This window comes from Mus pahari, chromosome 3 (genome assembly GCF_900095145.1).
Source record: "Mus pahari chromosome 3, PAHARI_EIJ_v1.1, whole genome shotgun sequence".
Taxonomy (NCBI): Eukaryota; Metazoa; Chordata; class Mammalia; order Rodentia; family Muridae; genus Mus; species Mus pahari.
The window spans coordinates 145,920,601-145,939,823 of record NC_034592.1 but is presented as its reverse complement, the minus strand read 5'-3'; the positions used below and the strand labels follow the sequence as shown (position 1 = coordinate 145,939,823).

Sequence of the window (19,223 nt, the reverse complement as noted above, 5' to 3'; positions counted from 1 at the left end):
GAGTTCCAGACAGCCAGAGCTATACAGAGAAACCCTGTCTGGGCAAAAAAAAAAAAAAAAAAAAAAAAAAAAAAAAAAAAAAAAAAAAGTGTCTAAAAACCTTTGTGCCTTTGTGTGTTATACAGAAGTTTTCAAGATTGTGAAATATTTTTCCAAACCGTCAGTAAGTGCATTGTCTTCCTTACTGTTTTGTAGAGTAACTCAAACTGAAGGGTACCCGTCGTCTTTTAACTCTCAGGGAGAGTAAGATTTCAATTTCTCACAACTGGCTGCATCCCGTGGAGGCACACAGGCTTTCAGAAGGTCATCCCTTGCGATCCATGACATTGTTTCTGTTTTGATTCCACAGGAATATCAGCCTCGCTCTGGCCTCCTGCAGTCCTCCATCATCACTCTGTACACTCTTTACCTCACGTGGTCGGCCATGACCAATGAACCTGGTAAGGGATTAGCTGACTGTAGATAAAGTATTCTTGGTAGGTGTGCACACTAGAGCTGGAACGGATGTGGCGCAAGCAGTAGAGTTTGCCTTGACTGTGGTTCGGCCTGCTCACACCAGCCCATTGCATAGTGTAGGCTTTATCTAACCTAGACTAAGTCACAGAGTTAAGAGTGAGCTTGTGGAATATCTGTTTTCTGCCCCACTCCCATCCCCCTGTGGGACTTGACTAAGTCCCTTTTTTGTAGTCCTAGCTGTCCTGAGCTAGTTATGTAGAGAGGGTGGTCTCACAGATTCTTCTTTCTCTGTCCCCTGAGTGCTGGGATTAAGGAATTACTTCTCAATAGAATATTCTACAGAGTTTTTTTTTTTTTTTTTTTTAAAGATACAGATTATTATAGGATCCTTGACCTCCGGGATGATAATGATAATATTGAGTGACTGAAATAAAATAAGGATAAGTTCCTGTTTAGAAAACCTGAGCACCAAGGTAAAACACTGTCAAAACAGTCAAGTCACAATAGATATTCATAAATATCTATAGGGGCTGGAGAGATGGCTCAGCTGGTAAGAGCACTGACTGCTCTTCCAAAGGTCCTGAGTTCAAATCCCAGCAACCACATGGTGGCTCACAGCCATCCGTAATGAGGTCTGATGCCCTCTTCTGGAGTGTCTGAAGACAGCTACAGAGTACTTACATATAATAAATAAATCTTTAAAAAAAAAAAAAAAAAAACTCAAGATAGCATTTTTTTCTAAAGCTAGATCATTGGTTGTGATGTAAATATAGTATTGACCGCTGAGTTTTAGATTCTTCTAAGCATAACTTTCCTGTGTTTTAAATAAAGCTAACTGGTGTGTGGACAAGCCCTCTGATTCATTCTTGGTGTGAATAGGAGTGAGCTGTAATTAATGATAACAAATGGTCACATTTCAGAGCGGTCCTGCAACCCCTCCCTTATGAGCATCATCACACACTTAACTTCACCAACTGTGTCTCCTGCAAATTCAACTACTCTTGCTCCTACCTATGTTCCACCGACACAGAATGGACACTTTATGAATTTGAATGATATTTGGGGACTGATTATCTTTGTTTTCTGCCTTTTATATTCTAGGTAAGTTCTAGGTAAGAGGTGCGTACTACAATATTCTCATGAAAGTGAATAATATGTGTTTTTTTTTAAAAAGATTTGTTTATTAATATATCTAAGTACACTGTAGCTGTCTTCACAGACACACCAGAAGAGTGCATCAGAAATACAGATGGTTGTGAGCTACCGTGTGGTTGCTGGGAATTGAACTTAGGACCTCTGGAAGAGCAGTCAGTGCTCTTAACCGCTGAGCCATCTCTCCGGCCCCTAATATGTTGTCTTTAAACCATTGTGAAGAATTAAAACAGTGTGGGTTTTTTTTCTGTTTGTATGTTTTAGTTTTTTCAAGACAGGGTTTCTCTGTCGCTGGCTGTCCTGGAACTCACTTTGTGTAGACCAAGCTGGCCTGGAACTCAGAGAGATCCACCTGCCTCGACCTCACCTAATGCTGGGATTAAAGGCATGTGCCACCATACCTGGTTCAATATAGTTCTTTTTAATGAAAAGTTGTTTACATATCTTTGCCAGTCCAGCTCTGTATGCTTCTTTAAGTTGAGAAAATTCTCTCATAATCCTTTTGGTCTTATGGATATACCTGTCTACATAGAAGATAAAAATCTTCATTTGATTGTATATGAGCTGGAAAAGGGATATTCAAAATTATCTTTTAAGCTAAAACACAATGATTGGGCAGAAAGTGTTACTTGGAGTGTAGAGTGCTTGTCTGGGTGTGATCTCCATAACTGTTAGAAATTTTTTTTCATAAGTTCTTTTTTTTTTTGTTTTGTTTTTTTTTTTTTTTTTTTGGTTTTTCGAGACAGGGTTTCTCTGTGTAGCCCTGGCTGTCCTGGAACTCACTTTGTAGACCAGGCTGGCCTCGAACTCAGAAATCCGCCTGCCTCTGCCTCCCGAGTGCTGGGATTAAAGGCGTGCGCTTTTTCATAAGTTCTTATTTCCTCATTTATATTAAGTAAAGAACTGTAAGTTTTAGTAGTCCCTGGCACAAAACCACGGATGCAACTGGCTTCATTTGTACCAATTCTCCCAATCACTTCATCTTTCCATACAATACAATGTCTTAGATTACTAATATAACAATAAGAAATATTCAAAATTAGCCAAGATGAATGCATTCCTATAAATTGGCAAAATAAGAGACATCAATATATTCTTCTGAATTTACTTTTACCATTGACAACACTTTGGTATATAATATTTCAGACACTAGTCATTTTAGTCTCAGTAGCTTTCCAGTTTATGTATAGATTTAACTTAATTTTTTAGCCATTTTATCTTGTTTGAATGTTTTATTGGGGGAGCAATGGTTACACCATGGTGTTTGTGTGAAGGTTAATAGACAACTTATGGGACATGGATCTCTCGGGCTTATCAGCAGGCACCTTTACACTCTGAGCTGTCTTGGTGGTCCTGATTTTGAAGAAGGGGTGGGGGGAATGTTGCCTAGAGATCAGCAAACTGTACCCTCAGTTAGGCTGGCAAGCTAATTTTGTGCTTTTTTGTTGTTGAGACAGGAGCTCATGTCCAGGCCAGATTCACACTTGCTATTTTGCTGATGATAGGCTAGAATTGGTCCTTCCCCTTCCAAGTGGATAAGTGTGTGCCCACTGCATAATACAGAGGCCATCGGACAACTTTCAGGAGCTGCTTTTTCTCTTTCCCAGGGGTTGAATTCAGGTTGTGGGGGTTGCATAGAAAGCAGGTTTACTTGCTGAGCTATCTTACTAGCCCAAGTTTTGGAGACAGTCTCTTGTAGCCCAGGCTTACCTTGAATTCTGCATTCTTCTCCTGAGTGGGTTTTATGTGCTGCCATTCTGAGCCTTTTGTTTTATTATCTGTAGAATGACTTGGTTTTTGCTTTACTTTCATTTACTTTTATGTGTGTATGTTTGTCAGCTTGTCCGTGTGTACCATTGAATTCCCGATCCTCCTATGTCAACCTCTATGTGTTGACATTCTAGCTTCACCATGGTGTAACTGGAACTATACAGATAGGTGCCTTCCGTATATAGGACCCAACTGAAATCAGTTGCTGCCTATCTCTTCTTGTCAGATTTCTGTAGCTAGAACTTTTGGTACAATGTTAAATAGTAAATTCAGACATGGAATCTTTTTGTTGATATAGGGCAGGGGGATAGTTTTTATCTTTCACCGTTAAGTATGGATGGATGTCAGCTCCATCAGTTGAAGAAAAGTCAATATTCCTACTTTGAGTATTTTCATCTTGAAAAAAATACCAAATTGGGGCTGAAGAGATGGCTCAATGGTTAAGAGCACTGACGGCTCTTTCAGAGGTCCTGAGTTCAATTCCCAGCAACCACATGGTGGCTCGTGACCGTCTGTAATGGGATCCGATGTCCTCTTCTGGCTGTCTGAAGAGAGTGACGGTGTATCATTTACATAAAATAAAGATTTACTTTATAAACAAATAAGGGGTGGAATACCAAATTTTGTCTCCTGCTTTTTCTGTCTGTAGAAATGATCATGTAGTTTTTGTCCTTTCTCTGTATTTATTTACTCATTAACTTGATCTTTTAGTGAGCATCTACAGTGCTGGCAATCCAGAGGTGACTATAGCTAGCAAGGCAGGATTGGCAAGTGTTGGCAGGACACCTAGAGAGCTGTGAGAAGTGAGAGGAAGCTCCTCAGCCAGCCTAGAAAGGGGTGATGGCGGAAGAATTTCAAGAGGCCATGGCACTGAGAAGAGAGGTGAAAGATGAGTGAGTTAGCTGGGAATCACTGGGTGGTACAGGACGAGCATAGCAGAGGCACTCATGCAGTAGTAGATTAGACACTGGAAGTGAGCCGTGGGGCAGCAACTACTAAGAGTCCGTCCTGAGTTAGCAGGCAGCAGGTTGCTGGGCAGAGCTTTCAGCAGGCTTTCTGTGTCCAAAGTAGTAACAGCCCAGAAATAACTACACATCTGTGGGCAAAAGAATCATTTCATCTAAAACAGTTCCCTTTTGATGTGATTTTTTTTGTGTGTGGGGGGATTATTTTCCAGCATGCGTACTTCGAGCAACAGCCAAGTCAGCAAGCTGACCCTCTCTGGGAGTGACAGTGTTATCCTTGGTGATACAACCAATGGAGCCAATGATGAAGAGGATGGACAGCCACGGCGGGCTGTAGACAACGAGAAGGAAGGGGTGCAGTATAGCTACTCCTTTTTCCACTTGATGCTCTGCTGTGCCTCCTTGTACATCATGATGACCATAACCAGCTGGTACAGGTAGGAGGCATAGATAAAGGTAGAAGAGCATTCAGCCCTTGGGAATGCCCATAACATCTCTGAACCATCCTTATTGTGGAGCCCTTTGCTGTCTCAGAGAAGGGAGCTTCTCTGAAATCCTTTTGGTTTCTTTGAGATAGACTAGCTTTAAGCTTTCCCATTGTTATAGTTCTGCTAGCAAACTTAACTTCTGCGATTCCGAGCATGTATCAACATGCTCTGCTTGAAATAGAGCCCAGTTGGAATTATTGGTGGGTTTCTAGACTAGTTATTTGAGAAAGAAAGTCATGACATAAAAGCCATTCAGTTTGACCGTGATAATTTTTTTTCTGTGCTTTTAGAGATGCCATATTAAAGTGTTCTGGTCAAAGTAATAATGTCCTAAGGAAGAACCATTTCAGAGACCATATTTCCATTTTGCCGGTAATTAGAGTAATTCAGATAGTACTGACTAACATTGCTGAAAGAATAGTTACGTCTTAGCAAGAAGGAAAATGTTTGAGAGTCAGAGACCTTTGGCCATAATAACTGAAAGTAGCTTCTCAACTCTGTACTAGAACAGTACTAGGGTTAATGGTGCCAGCTGAGTCTCACTGTGGGTCTCTTGGTGTTGGCCAGGGTGGGTGGAATAGGAGTGATGCAGTTTTGCAATACTAATCTTTTTCTCCCTCCCTCCCCTCTTGTTTTCTTAGTCCTGATGCCAAATTCCAGAAGGTATCCAGCAAGTGGCTAGCTGTGTGGATCAAAATGGGCTCCAGCTGGGTGTGCCTCCTCCTTTACCTCTGGACTCTTGTGGCTCCCCTGGTCCTCACAGGTCGGGACTTCAGCTGAGCTCAGTGTGTCAAGGATACTGATAAAGCTGACCAGAGTCTCTTTTTCTGAAAATGCATATCCATTTTACGTTTCATCAACTAGACTATTAAGTGAACGCTTTGCAGATTTGGCTGTATTCAGGTTTATATCAAAAAGCAAGATTGAATAATGCTTGATGCAGAATCTGAGCTTTCATACATATATATATATATATACACACACACACACACACACACACACATACATACATACATACATACATACATATATATTATGTTTATTTGTAAGGCTATAGCACAAAGGGAACATTTTTGTGTTTTAACATGAACTACAGCTGTGCTGTGAAGAGAATTCTTTATAAAGACCTGTAGATTCCTACAGCTTTGGTTTAAGTTGTAAGTTAGAAGATTGTTGGATATTTAAGGCTATCTTTAATATATTTCTATTACAGTCTCCTTAAAAACCAAAAAGGAATGCATTAATCCACATTTCCATTCTTCAGAGGTGTAGTGTTCTTGTTCTTGGCAAGGAATCATGTATGTAGGTCTGTCCTCAGAAATGCAGCTGCTCATAAGGCTGAGAGAAGGCTATTGAGTTCCTTTACTTTTTATACTACACTGATGCTGCTTGAAAAGTCTGTGGCTTTGTCAGATGTCACCCCAGTAAATGCTTTGTAGATCTGATTAAAATGAAAAAGTTCACTTGAGAAACACTGCAGTGTAATGTAATGATCTTTGTGAAAGTCAAAGGCATGTCAGTTTATTACATTTGCAACATAAAAGTCCTTAATTAAAATAGATATTTAGTTTCTTGTTTGTTTGTGTATTTGTTTAGAAACCCAGACTTGCTTGGTACTCAGACCATCCTGCCTTAGCATCCAAGTACTGAGGAGTAGGTTTGTACCACCATAGCTAGGTTCTTAAAGATCCTTCCTTCTGTAATGGGGTGATAGGTTTTCTTTTATTGTTTACTTGTTTGGAGAATTCCAAATCAATCTGACATTTCAGGCAAAATGCTCCCCTTCTAACACTTAAGATTTGACTAGTAAAGTTTGTTGTTGTTGTTGTTGTTTTGGTTTTTTTTTGTGGTTTTTCGAGACAGGGTTTCTCTGTGTAGCTCTGGCTGTCCTGGAACTCACTCTGTAGACCAGGCTGACCTTGAACTCAGAAATCCGCCTGCCTCTCTCCCAAGCACTAGGATTAAAGGCGTGCGCTACCGCGCCCAGCTCAAAAACCTGTTTTTAACAGTACGGGAACCATAAATTTCAAAACATCCCATTCTTTGCCTTATATGATTAAAAATAAAATGGAGTTTTAAACTAAAATAATGTAATAAAGTTCAATAAAGGGTTTTGTTGTTTTTTTACCATGATAACCTTGAGATTAATTTGAGATAATAAGTTCTCTTAAAAACAGGGAGCATTTCCACTATTGCTTGGCTGCACTCTAAGTCTGGCTGTTAGCATGAAACAGTCATTACAGTCTCGAGAATTATACATCGTGTGCAGAGCTGCCCACAGCCATGAAAAATACCGGCAATTTGAGCAAGCCTGTGGGTGTACTTCAGAACTGGACGTTGTTTTCAGTTATCTCATTCCAGATGAGTGCACTTGACATTTCATCACAGACTCTATCTGTAGATTGAAGGTCCTGATTCAGATTAGTGGCATGTTCTAGGAATTCATTGAAGGCAACAGCAGAGGCTAGCTACAGCTAGGGGAAAACTAGTTGGCCCAGCTTGAATTAGTTTACTCTCTAGGTCAGCGGATTTCAATCTGTGGGTCACAGCCCCTTTGCAGGGGGGGGGGGCAGTGGTGGTGTCGTTGTTGAACAACCCTTTTACTGGGATTTCCTAAGATATTTATATTACCATTCATAACAGTAGCAAAATTACAATTCTGAAGCAGCAGTGAAAATAATTTTATGGCTGGGGGTCACCACAGCATGAGGAACTATTTTAAGGCTTGTTTCGGGGAGGGTGAGAACCATCTAGGCGAGTCTTTGTTTGGAAGTAAGGTCTTGCTCTATGCTGTGCTAGCCCAAACTCATCCCGCCCTCTTCTGCTCCCTAAGCACAGGTGGACTGTAGACAGCAGCCACCACCCCCAGCCTCATATTTTATCTTTATAACCAAAGGCACTGCTGAAAATAGCCTTTGGAAGCCAAAGATGGTAGTGCATGTGTATAATCCCAGTTACTAGTGCTGCTAAGGCAGGAAGATCACAAGTTCTAGGCCTGACTTGGCTCTAGGTCATATTTCAGCATGAGCTGAATAGGGAGACCATATCTTAAAATTAAAAAAATAAAAGGAACAGAGGCATGTAGCTTAGTGGTGCAGTGTTTGCCTAGCATGTATGAGGTGCTAGGTACAGTCTCCAGTAACACTCCTTTCTCCCTATAAACAAGCCATGGTCCTGGTTATTGGTAGGATTTTTGAAAGCCTAGACCAAATTCTAACAGATCTGACTGTAAGCAGGACGGCCTTTTTGTCTATGACAAATCCTTGTTTGGTTTGTCTATGACAAATCCTTATTTTTCTTCTTACATAGGAACAAAGATAAAAGTATGTTGCTAACAGGTTATCTCTGGATCACTACCTGGCAGCGTGTGCCGGGCCTGTGTTTATTATTAGCAGGAATTGCAATTCATCTCTTTACACCTTTTATGTTGGCCCATCCATCCTGTTACCCAGGCATACAACTTAGTACTCTACACAGTGATGTCCTGGTTTCTGCTGTCTGACTTAAGCCTGTCTTCAAGTGAAGAATAATATATCATGTGGCTAACATGCACAAAGCCCTGAGTTCACTCTTCTGCCCCTCAAGTCATTTAATAGCTACATTTGCCAGCAGTGATTTAGCAATATCTGCTGATACGCAGTTGGTGTTTACCTCTTTTCCTTTTTATAGCTTATAAACGGAGACTTAGAGAAGTGATTTGCCCAAGTTACCCAGGAAATGGCAAAGCAGAAAAAAAAAACCACCCAGGTTTGACTTAAAGATAGACCTCATTGCTCCTGGGCCCACCAAGGTGTAGTGTATGGGGTGTATGTGTGTGGGGGGGGCATCTCCCCACATCATTTATATCACCCGAGTAGGATCTCACCATAGTTCTGGCTGCACGAGAACTGATGCAGACCAAGGTAGCCTCAAACTCACAGAGCTCTGCCTGTCCTCTGCTTCCTGGGTGTATTGCCTGGCTTTGTCACTAGCATCTTAAGGTCATATCTGTAGCGTCTAGTATCTATTCAGGTAAGGTCATGAACATTTTTTTATTTTTATTTTTATTTATTTATTTTTTTTATTTTTGGTTTTTCGAGACAGGGTTTCTCTGTATAGCCCTGGCTGACCTGGAACTCACTTTGTAGACCAGGCTGGCCTCGAACTCAGAAATCCACCTGCCTCTGCCTCCCGAGTGCTGGGATTAAAGGCATGCGCCACCATGCCCGGCCGAACATTTTTTTTTTTAATCCCCTAATGAAAGTGATTCTCTAAAAAAAAAATATTATTAGCTTTTTACCTTATGATGCTGAGGGTCAAAATCCACTGCTTTTTACATGTTGATCATGTGCCCCATCTCTAAGCCACAACCCTAGCCCTACTTACCAATCTTAAATACAAGCACATAAAACTTTTATTGCCAGTGACTGTGGCAATGTTCAACCAATGCCACGTGCTTAGGCAAAGTTCTACCTCAGATCAGGGAGAAGTATTGTTGATCCTCACAACTGCTTTAAAGTGGAGGTCAAGTGTCAGGCTGTTCTCATCCTATAGTGAGAAACTGGCTTCCCCAGAAAGACTTGGAGGGCTGGCTCTGCTGTGGTATGTGTACTTAGTTGTGTCATCGGAAGCCAGCAGCAAGCCTGCATCCTGTGCTAGAGTTTCTCAACTATCATACCAGGTAGGCTAGTCATGAGGACCCAGCCGCTCTCTTCTGGGCCATTATGTCCCTTCTATAAACAAACAGCAAGTAGCAGCTTAGTATGTGACACACAAGTCTCAGCCCAGAACCCTTCATAGTCTGTACCTGTGTATAAAAATGTTAGGTTACAACTTCGGTCTTAGATGAAAAACTTGGGGAAGTAGGTAATGAGGCCACACCCCACTGAGGACATAATAGTCAGCAGAGGGTCATAGTGTTCCACCCTTCCCCTAGTCTCTGTAGGCAATTAATGATTGCTAAGGGAGAGACAGGCAAATGGCTACATACTCCTGTAAGTAACCCTAACTTAACTCACTGGTTCACACCAGAAAAGGCCCAAGTAGAAGAGGGACTACTTAGGAAAATGGGATCATTGGGAAGAAGATATGGTAAGGAAATAAACATGAATACATTGCATGCATATATGAAAATGTTATAATGAAGCCATTATGTGTACTTAGTGTATGAAATGAACCCAGAGGAGCTAGGCCTGATAGCTCATGCATGTGCTCTCATCACTTTGAGAGGTTGGGATAGGATTGCTCTGTCATCCTGGACTATAAGGGTAAGAAAAATGTACGTTGACGCACACCTGTGACTCCAGCACTTGAGTGTGGAAGCAGGAGGATTGTAAATTCAATGTCGTGCTTGGTTAATATATCAGGTTTTTTATTTTTATTTTTTAAGGAATGGAGTCTCCCTGACTAAGATCTAATGGAGAGATGGTGGTCTGGCTGTTGTCCAGTCTAACCCCAAACCTCAGCCTCAGCTAGAATGGCAGGGACTAAGGTATATGCCAATTTATTTGGCTCCCTGTTTCTCTGATTCTTCCCTCTCCATCCTCACAGGGTTTGGTTACATGAGTGTAAGGAGAAATGTGTGCCACTAAATTCCATCATGTCCTCCTGATGCAGGATCCAATCAGATTGTCTGGCTAATTAACATTTGCGGGCCCCATTTTTCTCAAGGAGGCAATACACTTCATTCATGGTGTCCGAAGATTTTGATGAGATTATGTGCTCTGTGTATTTGGCACACATATCCATCCCATAAGAGCTCTTTAGAAACCATTAGTTCTCATTGTTAGAATTCAGGATCAGTCCAGAGAAATAGCTGTCTTGGAAGCTGAAAAATGCATAATGTTTCTACCACTGTGTGAAGCTAAGTCCATTTCCCTTCATATACAACTGGTATGATCTTCAGTGTTAGCCTGTGCCTGCCATGTGCCCCTCCCAACCTCATCTAGAGGGCAGGAAGCTGTCCTTGGGCCCATGGTTAGAAAACCTGTGTCTATCCAGGTCATCAGGACTACATAGTGAGACCCTGTCTCAGAAACAAAAACCACAATGCACTCAGCTTTCCAGGGGTTTTTATTTTGGAGACCCAGTCATGCATACTAAAATTATGTATTTTTACCATTTAGAAAAATGCACTAGAAAAATAAACTTTTGGTCAAAACACTGAAGTAGGTGAGTCTACCATATGTGCCTATACTCAAAGCCAAACTGAATTTCAGTTTGTAGTAAGGAATGTGACCAGGGACTAAAATGGTGGCCTAGACTGGTCAGGAAAATAGCCCAGTTCCCACCCATCAGAGAGGGTCTCGGAGGTCTTGGCCATTGAGAAGTTTCAAGTATTTTACCTGTTGGGTTCCTATGTAATATGCCAAGAAGCTGAGGCACATCCACAAGAATCCAAAGCGGCTCCCAGTAACTGCCTGATGGGAAAAGGTTGAAAGCCCAGACACAGGACCCCAGGTGATTAAAAACCAGTAAATTTGGTCACAAACCAGTAAATGTGACTCCAACTGCAAATTCCACTGGGCCTTCCTGTGGAGCAAGTTCCTGCTGAGAAGAAACATTTGATGGTGCTTCTTGCATTTCTGAGTCAGGAGAGCAGAAAGCAGGTTTACAAAGTGAAGGGACTGCAGTACTGAGCCTTACCAAGATGTCTTCCAACAGCCCACATGTCTGGTGTTCCTGCCTGACATGACCACAGCACAACTACACTTATATCAACTTAGCGTTTTCCTTCCTAAAGGAGGTGTCCTAAGAAAACTTTTGATGAGTGTAGCTGTTGCTGCCCAACTGAAAAGCAAGTTCCATGAATGATCTCAAGGATGAGATGACATCTATCCAAATTGCCTGTTAGGTAATAAAGCCATTTCAGGTATTCAGAGGGAAGACCGCAGTCCTCCAACTCTGAAGAAACTGCCCCATAACCTGAGATGCTAACAAACCTGGGATGAAATATGAGCAGTTCAAATCCACCTGTGCCTGGAGAAAGCCGAGGGGTGAAGCCAGCACTTCTGGCCGTTTCTGTAGCTTTTATCTGTATTCCTGCATGAAGGCAGACTACGTACATTTCTAGGAAGCTGAATTGCCTAGAAGCCTGTAGCAGACTAGAAGAAGAAAACTCCCACATTCCTATGCTAGGACATTTCAGCACCAAGCAGAGTATAGTGTCCTTACAGCCAGAGAGTTGGTCAGGAACAGGATTCAGAGTTTAGCATACAAGCCCCCGTCCAGCACTCAAGGGTGTTGATATTCTCTTCCAATACTACATGAACTTGAATTTAGGAAAAGTGGGTTTCCAGCTGTGAAGTGTTTAGCACCTTAGCCTAAAGTCAGATACTCCCAGGTTCTTGCTCACTTGCTGGCTCCACCAGTGTGCTTCCCTCAGCTGAGGCCTGCTTCACCCCTGCTGCTCAACAGAGGAGTTGCTTTATTTTGTACCACGAGGTCCTGGTCTCACTGCCTGCTTCAAAGCTGAGGTATCAAGACGGAGCTCTAGAGTTCACAAGCATTAGCAGGAGCATAGCAGAGCTAGCCTTAGAGGCTTGATGGAATGGCTCCCTCTTGGCCTAGCCAGAAAGGCCTCGCAAAGAGGCATCATTTCTGTTCTGAGATTTATCCCCAAGAGCCTGGCTGTCCCTTTGTTAAGTCAAGGAGACAAAAGAACTAGCTAGTCAGGTGACATGCTTTGAATTCAGGGAACCTAGTAGGATTGAGGGATTTATTTTTTTCTTTATGCCTTCTCCCAAACCACCTAAGAAAGCTTATAAGACCCATCAAGGCAGCTAGGAGCCATCATATGGGTCTTTTCAGATGTCTAGGTGGCCAGGAGCTAAACCAAATAGCAGAAACTCAGCAGCAAATTGTCTCAGTGGGCAGTCAAGAGGGATGTATTGGCACTTAAGCTCAGCCAGGACCTAAAAGATCAACGATTAGCATCTAAGGTGAAAAGAATATCCCTCAGAATTGGCATTATTAAGGTACATTTCTGTAAAGAGCTTCTGCAGAGATTTTGGGAAATGCTGTTAAGGGTGGAACAGCTTAGTAACAACCGACTGACCTTTGATCTCCAAGCACTGTGTAAGCTGTAAAGTCTAGGAGATGCACAACCAATGGTACTTGACATACTTAACACTAATACATAGTGAATATAAAGGAAACAAGTCAAAAGCCAGTAGATAAATCACCTCACTCAGTGCTTGAGTTAAGGCTGAAACCTTGTCAGGTGTCTAAAATACCCAAATACAGAGCTGACATTCTGGCCAAGTGGTCCTCCCACACTAGACAAACACTCCAGTGTGTCTGGGAAGGCAGAGCCTCCAGGTGAACCAGCAATAGCTTGCTCCTGTATGTTTCCAGGGACAAAAACTGAAAGAGCCCAAATCTGGCAATTACTGTGGCTGTTCTAATATAGTATGCTTGCTTCCAGTGTGGAAGGAGTTTGTGTAAGATCTGGTCGGCCTCACCAGAGCCATCCCTTTCAAGTTTACCCATCATTCTGCAAAGGCAGTTGCCACCACCAACTCCCAGGAACATACTAGTTTCTTTAAAGGCAGGGCCAGATGATATTCCTTTACATAAGGCCTGTTGTATACATTACAACAAAACAAAAAGACCCAACCACCTCTAGGTAGTCATCTTTCCAAGCAGAAACCTCACAGAACTTCAGCAGCCCTAAAGACCCTCATTCCATGTAGCCTCACTTAGGAGATGACAAGCTGAAGCCTGTGTCTTGTCCAGTCATACGACCGGACTCCTGGTCCAAATGTTTTTAGCCACAGTCCTAGAATCCAGTATTTTATGTTGACCTACATGATTCCATGGAGAACCAGAGGTAAGGCTTTATGGGTTTGAGAAAAGTTTCTATTGCAAGATTTAGCCCTGGAATCCCAGGGATGCTTTGAAGCCTCTGGCTTCCAAATTTGTTCTTTAAGTATTACCTAGGCCTGGGGTTTTTACCACTCAGTGCTTCCCAGGCCCAACAATGACAACTGGGGCTTGAACCTTGAACTCTGCTGATGAGCAAGAGGTCAACACCTAGGGTTTATGGGAAAGAGACTCAAAAGTCTCACTTGTGGCCACCTTTCAGGATTGGCAATTGTTTCAGAGTTGTGATCAGTCAAGTTTTCTTCTCCTGGTTACTTTAGAATGACTTTGACCTTAGTTCTTCCCAAGATGCATAAGAAACAGATTGATACAGCTTCCAGAGTAAAGTTGCAAACTTAAGAGTACACCAGGGCAATTTCCATGTCTTCCCTGGAACAACTCAGGTAGTCAAAAGTCTGCTTGTGACTGGCGCTCCTTAAATCTCTGCAGGCAGCTCCGTGCTGCTGCAGAGGAAGGAGCAAGTCCTGGCATGTGAGCCTGTGCATTTCTAAGGAAGGAAGGAATCACACACGGCGACTCCCGGAAGAGGCCTAATAGCAGGAGTAGAGCTGGGACTTCACGGCTCGCATGGAGTCATCGCACTGCGCATCTGAGATCAGCCCTTCAGGAAGCAGGGGCTGGCCCAGGAGACTGTCGCAGGCAGGCACGGGCTGACAGAACTCTTTCACAAAATCCTCCTCCGAGGCCAGCAGCACGGCGTTCCAGGAGGCAGTGTCCAGCTCTCCAGCTGTGCCCCCATACTCCTTGGGGAGGATATTCCTTGGCAGGTTTGTGTGGAGAGAGTTCAGGTCAGACCCATGGAGGAAGAACTAAAACAGAATGGTATAAAAAGCACTATCAGCAGCCGTGATCACAGGCACAAGACTGGGCCCTTCCACATGCCATCATGGGGTTGGGGGAACATGAGGACCCACTCCTTCCTCGAGGAGACATTTTCTTCATTATTCAGACCATTTAAGTGCCCAAATTCCTGTAAATGGTCCTTTATTCATGAGATTGTAAATAACCCTAGATAAACTCTGGATCACTAAAACAGACAAAACACACATGAAAGAAGAAGGGGCTGTGGGGAGGAAGAGGCTTGGGAGTGTGAGGAGGGCCAGTACAGGGAATGAAGATGGCACCATGCAGCTGAGTATCAGTAACATGTTAATTGTGCTGGTTTCTGTCCACTTGATACAAGCTAGAATCCTCTGAGAAGGGAAGGCCCCTATCAGATGGGCCTGCGGGACATTTTCCCATCCCTGTGAAGGTGGTTCTGGGTTATATAAAATAGCGAATGGGGTAAGCTTTAAGGAGCAAGCCAGTAAGCAGCATTCCTCCAGTCTCTGGTTCAGTTCTCCCCTCATGTTTCTGCCTTGGGATCCTGCCCTAAACTTCCTACCTTGGCTTCCCTCAGTGGACCATGATCAGGATTATGGAAGCCAAGGTGCTTTTGGTTATGGGTTTATCACAGTAATAGAAACCTAAGATACTAATAAAAACATTTTCTAAGTACAGATACCCATGTACTGGGGAAATCAGTAGCAAGTCAATCTCCCTGTGGCAGGTGCTCAGATAAACATGTGCTGAATGCAGAGTTCCCCAGGTGCCTGTAACACCTTAATCCTCCAGTGCACACCCCACCGAGTGGACCATCAGTCCAGCCATGACACAACTAATTCACTACCACCCCACCAGTCACCATTTTCTCAGAGCATCTCATCAGCCTCCTACCTGGCCTCTCAGTTTGGAGCCTTGTCCTAGAACAGTCCCCTCCTTTCAGTATGGTTCAGGTAAGGTCACTGTATGAAGTCTTCTGATGCTCCCATCTTGCAGGCCCACAAGGCCTGTCATAGACTGGCCCTTTAGTTTCTCAGGCTTTGTCCATCAGTCTCCCCATCACTTAGCCCTAGCCACACCAGCTTCCTACCTGCTCTACCTGTGTTCCCAGCTACCTCATGGTGGCTCACAACCATCTGTGGTGGGATCTGATGCCCTCTTCTGGTGTGTCTGAGGAGAGTGACGGTGTTCTTGTATACATAAAATGGACAGATAAATAAATCTTTTAAGAAGAAAAAAAAAACCTGCCTTCATCCTGGACTACATGAGGTTCTGTTGTAAACACAACATCCTGGTCCTGTTCTCCCTACTGACAATGTATTCTGACCAGTTCCATCTGCCTCTAAGAGAAGGGATGGATCATGTTTATCTTTACCATATGCTTTCCAAATTAGTTCCTGGACAAAGTGATGTTCTAAGTGTCACAAAAAAATCAAGGGAAATATTTTAAAAAGTATCAAGTTCAAAGTACATCACTTACCCTGTTAGCAATTTTCTCCTTCAGAAATGGTTTTATGATGGCGAAAATGCCCTTAAATATCCGAGGTTCATTCACTATGTGAACTGCTTTTATCCGAATGGGGAAGCCATCCTGTGTGTGAGAAGAGCGCTTTGTTAGAACATCTCTACTATCTGCATACCATCTCCGCTATAGCTCCCCTCCCCTCTAAACCATAATAGGCCCTGGGCAGTCTGGTCTGACTCTCAGAGCCTCCTCGGAGGCGCCCCAGTGTGAACAAACATGGAGGGGGTCTGGGTGGGGAGCCCCTTTTACAGCAGCAAACAAAGGCCCGAGTCCACAGAGAAATTGCTGGGAGACAGTGGGCCTTCCTGGTCGCAGCTGCCTCGAGTGCATTCCCAGGTGCATCAGATATGGCATGGAGCAGGGCTGCTGGGGAACACACCGCAAGCCAGGGGAGTGTGGTGACCCACACAGTCAAATAGGTTTCCACAATCTCACCTGGTGGCTCAAGCCTGCAATCACAGCTATGCAGGCAGCCGAGATGGGAGGGTTATGAGTTCAAGGCTTGCTGATTAGAATACATAATGTGGTGGCTTGAATGAGATACTCCCCATAGGCTTGGGCATCTCATCACTTGGTCCCACTTGGTGGCTCTGTTTGAGAAGTTGAGAAGTGACCTCGTGGAGGAAGCATGGCCCTGAGGACAGGCTTTGAGAGCACACAGCCCCACACTATTCTTCCTGCTCTCTGATTTGTGCGTTAGACTTCCTGTCCTGCCACAAGGTTTGACCCTTGATGCCAGGCTTCCCTGCCGCCATGGACTATTATCTCTCTGGAACCATAGCAAAATAAACTTTTCCTGTAAGCTGCCTTGGTCATGGTGTTTTATCACAGCGACAAAAAAGTAAATAATATACAGAGTAATTCAAGGCTAGCCTGAGCTCCTTGGGGAAACTCTGTCTCAATAAAAAGTGTTTTTTGTTTTCTGGGTTTTTTTTTGTTTGTTTGTTTGTTTTAATGGCTGAACTGTGGCTCAATAGTAGAACCCTTGCCTAACATACAGAGCTCTAGGTTCAATCTCCAGGTCTATTCAGAAAAGAAATGTTTTGGGCTGGAGAGATGGCTCAGTGGTTCAGAGAACTGACTGCTCTTCCAGAGGTCCTGAGTTCAATTCCCAGCAAGCTCTTGGTGGCTCACAACCATCTGTAATGGGTTTCTAATGCCCTCTGCTGGTGTCTGAAGACAGCTACAGTGTCCTCATATAAATGAAATAAATAAATCTTTAGTAAAAAAGAAAAAGAAAAGAAAAGAAAAACAGTAGAAGCTAAGACATTCCACTTTACAGTGGTGAAGCTGTGAGACAAGAGGATTAGGTCGATCTTTGGCTACATGTCAAGTGTGAGGACAGCCTAGATTACAAGAAATTCTGTTTCAAAAAACAAAATAAAATGATGACCAATGCAGAAGTGGTCGGTTTAAGTGAGTCAGTTCACAGCAGGGGCCTGCACACTGTAGATTCAATGACAGGGAGCACCCAAGGGGCAGCCCAGTGAACAAGGGCTCAGTCTTCCATAGCTGTGGCACACGGAGCAGGCTGCACGTATGTTCACTAAGTCTCAGCTGCCCTAGCTATCAAAAAGAAAAATAAACCCTTGCCTGCCTCAGCGTGCTCCCTCAAGGACTGATCTGGAATGACAGCAACAGGGCTCTGTGAACCGTTAAGCACAGATGAGAGGGTCCTTCTGCAGGTAGAAAGGACTAAGATTACCCTCACTGCTTGTGGGAAGTGGGGGCTGTGTCGACCTCCATCAGATGTCAGGAAGTGGACAGGGCTTCAGGGAAAGCAAAACCCCACGGCAGGGGCACGCGGTGACCAGGGGCCATACCTGAAGGATGCCAATCACCTTTTTGGCTATAAAAGGTCCAAAATGAGATGCTTTTGATAAGCTCACTCCCTTGTAGTCGGCAAGGATCACAATCCCATTCACCTGGGTCTCCTCGGACTGAATGAGTTTTTCTAATGTCAAGTATACGGCTCGAATATTCTCGGTAATTGGGTAGCTGCTTGGTATCCATCTGTCTGAGGTCACAAGAGATGGACAGTGTTACAGAACGAATATTAACAAGTGCTCAGAGAAAGACACATCTTCTAAGGCCTCGGCTTCACAGTGGACCAGAGAGGCACTCTTGGGACCACGTTTCCGCCTGCCCAGCAGCGGATGGTCCCTAACCTCCCAACCCAGCGAAACATCTGAGTTAGATAAAAGCACCACTGACTGTGAGGTTAAAAGCCTGCGCTCTGAAGTCAGGTGTGGCAGCTGCGGAACCTCTGGCAAGATGCTTCAGCTCTCTGAGCCTGTCTCTTAAGTAAACAGGTAAGGACACCTGCCCTCCTGGCCACCTCTGCTTCCCACTGTTACGTCACCACAGAGACTGCCCATTCTGGCCACACAGGCTGCACAGAACTCACTTGACTCCAGAGCCGGTGAGAGACGGGGACTGACTGGCCAATCTGGAATGACATCCTAGCCATAACCAGGTCACCCAGAGCCAGACTTAATCTAGGGTGTGGTTCTTGGGAAAGGGAAGCTCTCTCCTCCCTCTCAGAGAAGTAAAGCAGTGGACCTGAAATCCAGGGGTCTGTGAGGTCAGAGCTGGTCTGACGATGAAACCCAAGCCAAGGCTGGCAGAGATGGAGGCTCACCCCTCCAGTCCAGTCCCAAGACTATCTGAACCCAAATGTCGCCTGAGTGAAGGAGTTCTCATTTCAACTGGTCTGGGTTGGCTTTCAAGCATTTGTCGTTTGCCATGTAAAGAGTGAGCTCCCACTCACACACCCCTCCAGCGGTGTGGCAGGATGGAGCACAGCCATGTTCCACAGGCCCCTCTTCCAACTCCTGCTGGCAGGGTGCATGCTTCGTTGATATTCCCATATTTAATGACTCCTCTCTTTGGGAAAAGGGTAACCATGACAATGCTATTTTTGACCATTTTTCTGGCAGGGGTGGGGAGGTTGAGCTGGAGTCTTACTCTGTAGCCCATGCTGCCCTTGAACTTGCAGCAAGCCTCTCGAGTGTTGCCCAGCTGGTAACTACTATTCTCAGAAAATCATTACCAAGCTCTTGTCAGGGGCTGTGGTTCACACGGGCACCCTCAGCACTTGGCAGGAGTTGAAGTCTTCTTCAGCTACATAGAAAGTTCAAGGTCAACCTGGGCTACATGAGATCCTGTCTCAAAAAAAAAAAA

General features: G+C 43.9%; 2 protein-coding genes across 4 annotated transcripts in view; one reads left to right on the top strand and one right to left on the bottom strand.

The window, feature by feature from the left end:
- The window catches only part of Serinc3 (serine incorporator 3), a 20,852-nt gene extending 14,194 nt beyond the window's left edge, over positions 1 to 6,658 (top strand). The window contains exons 7-10 of the mRNA XM_021193035.2: positions 350 to 440; positions 1,377 to 1,557; positions 4,556 to 4,780; positions 5,473 to 6,658. Coding sequence (XP_021048694.1) covers positions 350 to 440; positions 1,377 to 1,557; positions 4,556 to 4,780; positions 5,473 to 5,611 — 636 coding nt within the window. The 3' untranslated portion in view covers positions 5,612 to 6,658. The remainder of the gene's footprint in view (positions 1 to 349; positions 441 to 1,376; positions 1,558 to 4,555; positions 4,781 to 5,472) is intronic.
- A 4,209-nt stretch (positions 6,659 to 10,867) lies between these two features.
- Ttpal (alpha tocopherol transfer protein like) overlaps positions 10,868 to 19,223 on the bottom strand; it is a 14,214-nt gene continuing 5,858 nt past the window's right edge. For 2 of the 3 annotated variants that reach the window (XM_021193740.2, XM_021193741.2), the window contains exons 3-5: positions 17,864 to 18,057; positions 15,996 to 16,106; positions 10,868 to 14,502 (exon numbers count right to left, since the gene is read on the bottom strand). In XM_021193740.2, the coding sequence (XP_021049399.1) occupies positions 14,224 to 14,502; positions 15,996 to 16,106; positions 17,864 to 18,057 (584 nt within the window). In that variant the 3' untranslated portion in view covers positions 10,868 to 14,223. The remainder of the gene's footprint in view (positions 14,503 to 15,995; positions 16,107 to 17,863; positions 18,058 to 19,223) is intronic. The other variant, XM_029536658.1, reaches the window with a different exon arrangement.